This window comes from Gavialis gangeticus, unplaced genomic scaffold (assembly GCF_001723915.1).
Source record: "Gavialis gangeticus isolate Ggan-Ray unplaced genomic scaffold, GavGan_comp1, whole genome shotgun sequence".
Classification (NCBI taxonomy): domain Eukaryota; kingdom Metazoa; phylum Chordata; order Crocodylia; family Gavialidae; genus Gavialis; species Gavialis gangeticus.
This window is the reverse complement of record NW_017728964.1, coordinates 5,266,783-5,271,443: the sequence shown is the minus strand read 5'-3', so window position 1 is coordinate 5,271,443 and position 4,661 is coordinate 5,266,783. Positions and strand designations below refer to the sequence as shown.

General features: G+C 48.8%; 1 protein-coding gene and 1 non-coding gene across 2 annotated transcripts in view; both read right to left on the bottom strand.

The window, feature by feature from the left end:
* Positions 1 to 1,298: 1,298 nt before the first annotated feature.
* Positions 1,299 to 1,371, bottom strand: TRNAR-UCG. The gene has a single exon. It is a non-coding gene; the product is annotated as a tRNA-Arg (tRNA).
* An 856-nt stretch (positions 1,372 to 2,227) lies between these two features.
* LOC109287335 (cytochrome P450 2C5-like) overlaps positions 2,228 to 4,661 on the bottom strand; it is a 16,800-nt gene continuing 14,366 nt past the window's right edge. Inside the window, exons 10-11 of the mRNA XM_019502310.1 lie at positions 3,557 to 3,698; positions 2,228 to 2,755 (exon numbers count right to left, since the gene is read on the bottom strand). Of these exons, the coding sequence (XP_019357855.1) occupies positions 2,562 to 2,755; positions 3,557 to 3,698 (336 nt within the window). The 3' untranslated portion in view covers positions 2,228 to 2,561. The remainder of the gene's footprint in view (positions 2,756 to 3,556; positions 3,699 to 4,661) is intronic.

The window sequence follows — 4,661 nt, the reverse complement described above, 5'->3', positions numbered from 1 at the left end:
ACTTTTTGTTGTCCTTGATTCCAGTTGCCAATCTGTATTCAGGGCCAAGGGGGTCTCCCAGGCTTTTTGCTGCCTTTCTTACAAAAGGGAATGGACTTCCTTTGAGCTTTTAGGATTGCTTCCTTGAAGAACAACCACTCTTCTTGTACCCCCTTCCTCATTGGACCATAGTTTGCAGAGCCTTGCCAACCAATCCCCTACGCTTGTGGAAGTTAGCTTTTCTACAATCAAGGATTTCTACTTTACTGGCCAATTTCCCTGACTTAGAGTCAATGGAGAAAGTGATCATCTCATGGTCACTGTTGCCCAGTTTCCCTTTGATCCTCAGTTCATCCCCTTTGGCCAGAACCAAGTCTAGGAGTGTCTTGCCCCTGGTTGGCCGATAGACTTCTTGTGTTAGTCAGAGCTCCTCAATGCAAGTATGTGCCCCCCTGTGACCAGTCCCCCTGGGTGATTCCGGGATGGTTGATCGCTGCACTCACTGAAGCTGCTTTTGGGTGGTGGCTGCGGCCGCTTCTGGAAGCAAGCGCCGGCCAATCGCTGCAGCTGCTCCCATAAGCAGCCACAAGCACTCCCCAAAGCTGCTGCAGCAAGCACTGCGATTGGCCGGTGCTTGCAGAGGATGCACCGGCATTCCTGCCTGCTCCCCCTGCCCTTTGCCTAAATGGGGAGCGTGGCCAGCAGGGTATGCACCAGTGCTCTCAGGGGGTGCACGTGCACTCCCGTGCACCCACTATGCATCACCACTGTGAGGAAACTTTGTGAGTGATCGGATCTAGCTGAGCGCTCATCCCACAAGATGTCTGGGTAGTTGAAGTCACCCATGATGACCATGCTCTGAGAGCGTGCAGCCTCTGCCAGCTCTCCAGAGAATTTCTGGTTGAGCTGTTCCTCTTGGTTTGGAGGGCTGTAATAAATTCCTACAGTCAAATCCTCTTCCCCGTGCTGTCCCTATATCCCAGATGGTCTCAAGTCACCCTTCTTTGTTTCCAATCTTTGCTTCTAAGGAGGTGTAATGTTCCTTCACATAAGGATCAACTCCACCACCCTTCTTCCCAACATAATCCCTCCTATACTTGATGTATCCCCCTGTGCCTGTGATGCAGTCCCACCAGGTCTCCATGATCCCTATGCTTGTTTCCCATTCTTGTACAGACATCTAAGCCCACCATGAGAAGCCCTAGGCTTTCAGGTGAGCTGTGGAATAACCTGTCTATTGGCTGGTGTCAGAGAAAGCTTCCTATTGTACCCTGGGATGCTAGTTTTAAGGTTGTTATATTTCAGGCTTGAAAATGATCTGACCGTGAAGGGACTTGAACCCTCAATCTTCTGATCCGAAGTCAGACACCTTATCCATTAGGCCACACGGCCTCAGTGTGCTGGCTTGCTTTTCCTTTCCTGCCCTGTCTTGATGCATCTTATATTGACTAGGGACACTATCCCCAGGGTCCCAGGGTAAGCCTTCATCCCCTGGCCAGTTCCTTCTTCCTGTACCCAGCTGGCCCCAGTCTTACTCCTGAAGCACTAAATTGTGGCCTTCTGGGCCCTGTTAGTGCTTTGGGACACCAGTTGCCTTTTGGGCTGTATTTGTAGTTTCATTATTCCCCTATAGCATACCATGCATCACAGATGTCACTTCATCATCATTTACTTTCCTGTATAGGCTTTGGCCCTCTCTTCCTGGGGCTGTGTCTCCTCAGTGGGCTCCTGGGGTCATCCCCTTAAACTCTCAGCTTCTCCTTCCCCTATGAAGACTGCCTGCTGCTAGACTGGGGGCTGGGGCCTGGATTGGTCAAGGGAAGCTGCAGCCTACTTTAGACTTCCTCGAAACCTTCCCAATCATAGCTGAAGACAACAGGATAGACCAAGGAGTCCACCAGGACTACCAAGACGAGCTTTGTGTGACCTCCCACTGACAACAGTACCTGGGCCCAGAAGTAGAGTTTCACATCCTCATAAATGCACTGGATGTACATCATATCCAGAGGTTCCCCAGGATCTGAGAACAGGGATTTTCTAATAATTGTTTGGGCACACCCTGAATCCACCAGGGCCATCACCTTAGTGCCATTTACCATGATCAGGACCATCAGTTCTGCAGGCTGGGCAGCCCAGGACCAAGGCTCTACTATCCAGATTTGGGCATAGTAACACTCCATATGCAGGCAGCCTCAAGCCCAATGTCCAGGCTGGCCACAAGTAAAACAAGCAAATACACTTGGGAGGAGCAAGTGATCAGAAGTATTTTTATTGCAGGAATATTTACAGACCCTCACCCAAGTCAGTCTCCATTGTGCCAGGTGCTGTGCAAGCACATAGAAAGATACAGGCCTGCCAAATACAACTTACAGTCTCAAAAGAAATAACAGACATGGCATGGGATAAAAATGGCATTGTCCTCCCCATTTTGCAGAAATTGAAACATAGACAGATTAATGTCACAGAGGGAGAACCTGGCAGATTTCAGAGCTAAGCATTTTCATCACTTTGCTGCATTTCTTTGCATATTTTGAATTCTCTTTATGAACCTGACTTGTACTCACTTCCTGTTCCCTACCCTCTTAGGAAGATACTGAGCGCCTGGTAGCATGGAATTTGTAGTGCAACTTCTTGTCCTCCAAACCCATCCACAGAGACACCACGTCCATGTCTTTGTCTTCTGTGGCTGCCTTGAAGATGAAGTTCTGAAGCAGGATGGTGAGGAAGAGAAACAGCTCCATCTGGGCTAGCCCTTCCCCTGGGCATGCCCGCTTTCCTAAGAAAGCATAGGAAATAAGACAGACAGCTAGGCATGATGCAGGCCCTGCTCTCATCCAAAGCTCACCAAAATTGACGGCAGCCAGATAGTTTAGGTTGCAAGAAACACCAAATACAGGTGACAGGGTTTTTTATGCTGGGGTGAATGGGATTAGGGACAACCCTGAAAAAAAATACTCCCATTAATTCTGTAGTGTAATATACCCTTGAACTCTATAGGAGTTTAGCTTTTGTCATCAGTGGGTGCATCTACACATGCAATTAATTTGAAGCAGTAAACACCAGAGCAGTTTGAGCTGGAATAAACTACTCCCAGGCTCAGCATCTACATATGCTCCTGGGACAGCAGCAATTTGAGCCAGGGTGGAGCAGCTGATGCCAGGGCCACTCCTGCTCTGCTCCATCCCGGCTTTGAGTGGCAGCATCGGGACTGGCTGGGGCACAAGGATGCTGAAAGTGTGAAGCTGTTTAACTAGGTGGCAGGCAGGAGTCTGGCCCCCTACTGGCTGGGCTGATTGGACACAATATATGCCCACAGTCAGCATCTACACATACGTTTAATTGAAGTTAATTACTCCGCCATAAAATAGTACTGTCCTGGGTAATACTATCTAACAACAGTGTTAATTAGTTTACTGCAGCCTAATAGCATCCCATGTGTAGACTGTGACACGTCTACTTCGCAGAAAAGCGCATGTGTAGACATGGCCAGTGAGAGCAGGATTAGACCCACTGATGGATTTGCTGTACAACCATAAGCAGATGACATTTCAGATAGGACAGCTGTAGATCTGTTTACCTGCAGAGAAAGGTATGAAGGCCTCCCTTCTCCTGAAGTGTCCATTCTCATCCAAGAAATGACCCGGGTTAAACTGTTTTGGAGTCTCCCACTGGACTGGATCAGTGTGCACAGAATCTATCAGTGGAATAGCAGGTGTGCCCTGTGAAATTGAGAAGAAAACATCATAAAAATCCATTTTAAATATGGTATTGCTAATATGATTATTTAGCTGATGAATAGCCTGAAGAAAGGACAGCTGGAACATTTTGTCTTCAGTAAAGAGCATGACCCTTTCATCCTTCTGCAGATCGGCCAGTGCAACCCAGTCAAGAGAGAGGCTTAAATGGACCTTAACTGTTGCATAGCCTTTGTACTACCCCTCTGCATGAGCATGACTCTCAGTCAGAGATGTGTCACATGAAATCCAAAATATATCCTGATCTATTTATTTAACATTTTAAAAACTGCTAGAGGCACCCATACTAAGCCCTGGGTGCCTGTCCCACAGACTGTAATAGAGGTGGTTCTCCTCCCACCTTGACATAATAAAACACTGGTCAGGAAAGTCAACCAAGAAGCAGAGCCCACTTCTATCCCTCAGGTACTGGAACAGATGGGTTTAGTTGAATGCCCTGTTTCGGTGGACAAAGGGAAAGCATAGAATGTCCTGCTAGCTCAGGGGCGGGCAATTATTTTGGGCGGAGGGCCACTTACTGAGTTTTGGCAAGGCATTGAGGGCCGCATGACAGGCAGCCAGGGGCAGATAAATATTAACATTTTAAATTTTTTAGGGGCCCTGCGGGCCGGATAGGATGGCTGCAGTTTGTCCACCCCCATCTAGCTGCTTCCTGCTATAGATAGCCAAGCAGCAGGCGTGTGTGAGGCGGCTACTATTCACTTCAGATTCGGATGATTCGGGGGACAGTGATTTGATTTGGTGATTCAAATCACTGTCTCGATTCGATTCGGCCGAATCTCCAAATCAGCCAGGCCCATCCACCGCCCACTCTCCCAGCCCGGCAATGGCTGCCCTGCCCACCCCAGCTGCTGGCACTTGGGGAAAAAATAGCCCCAGCTCACCGAGTGCTGCTGGGCAGGGGGAAGGCAACCCCTGCTGCCCCCC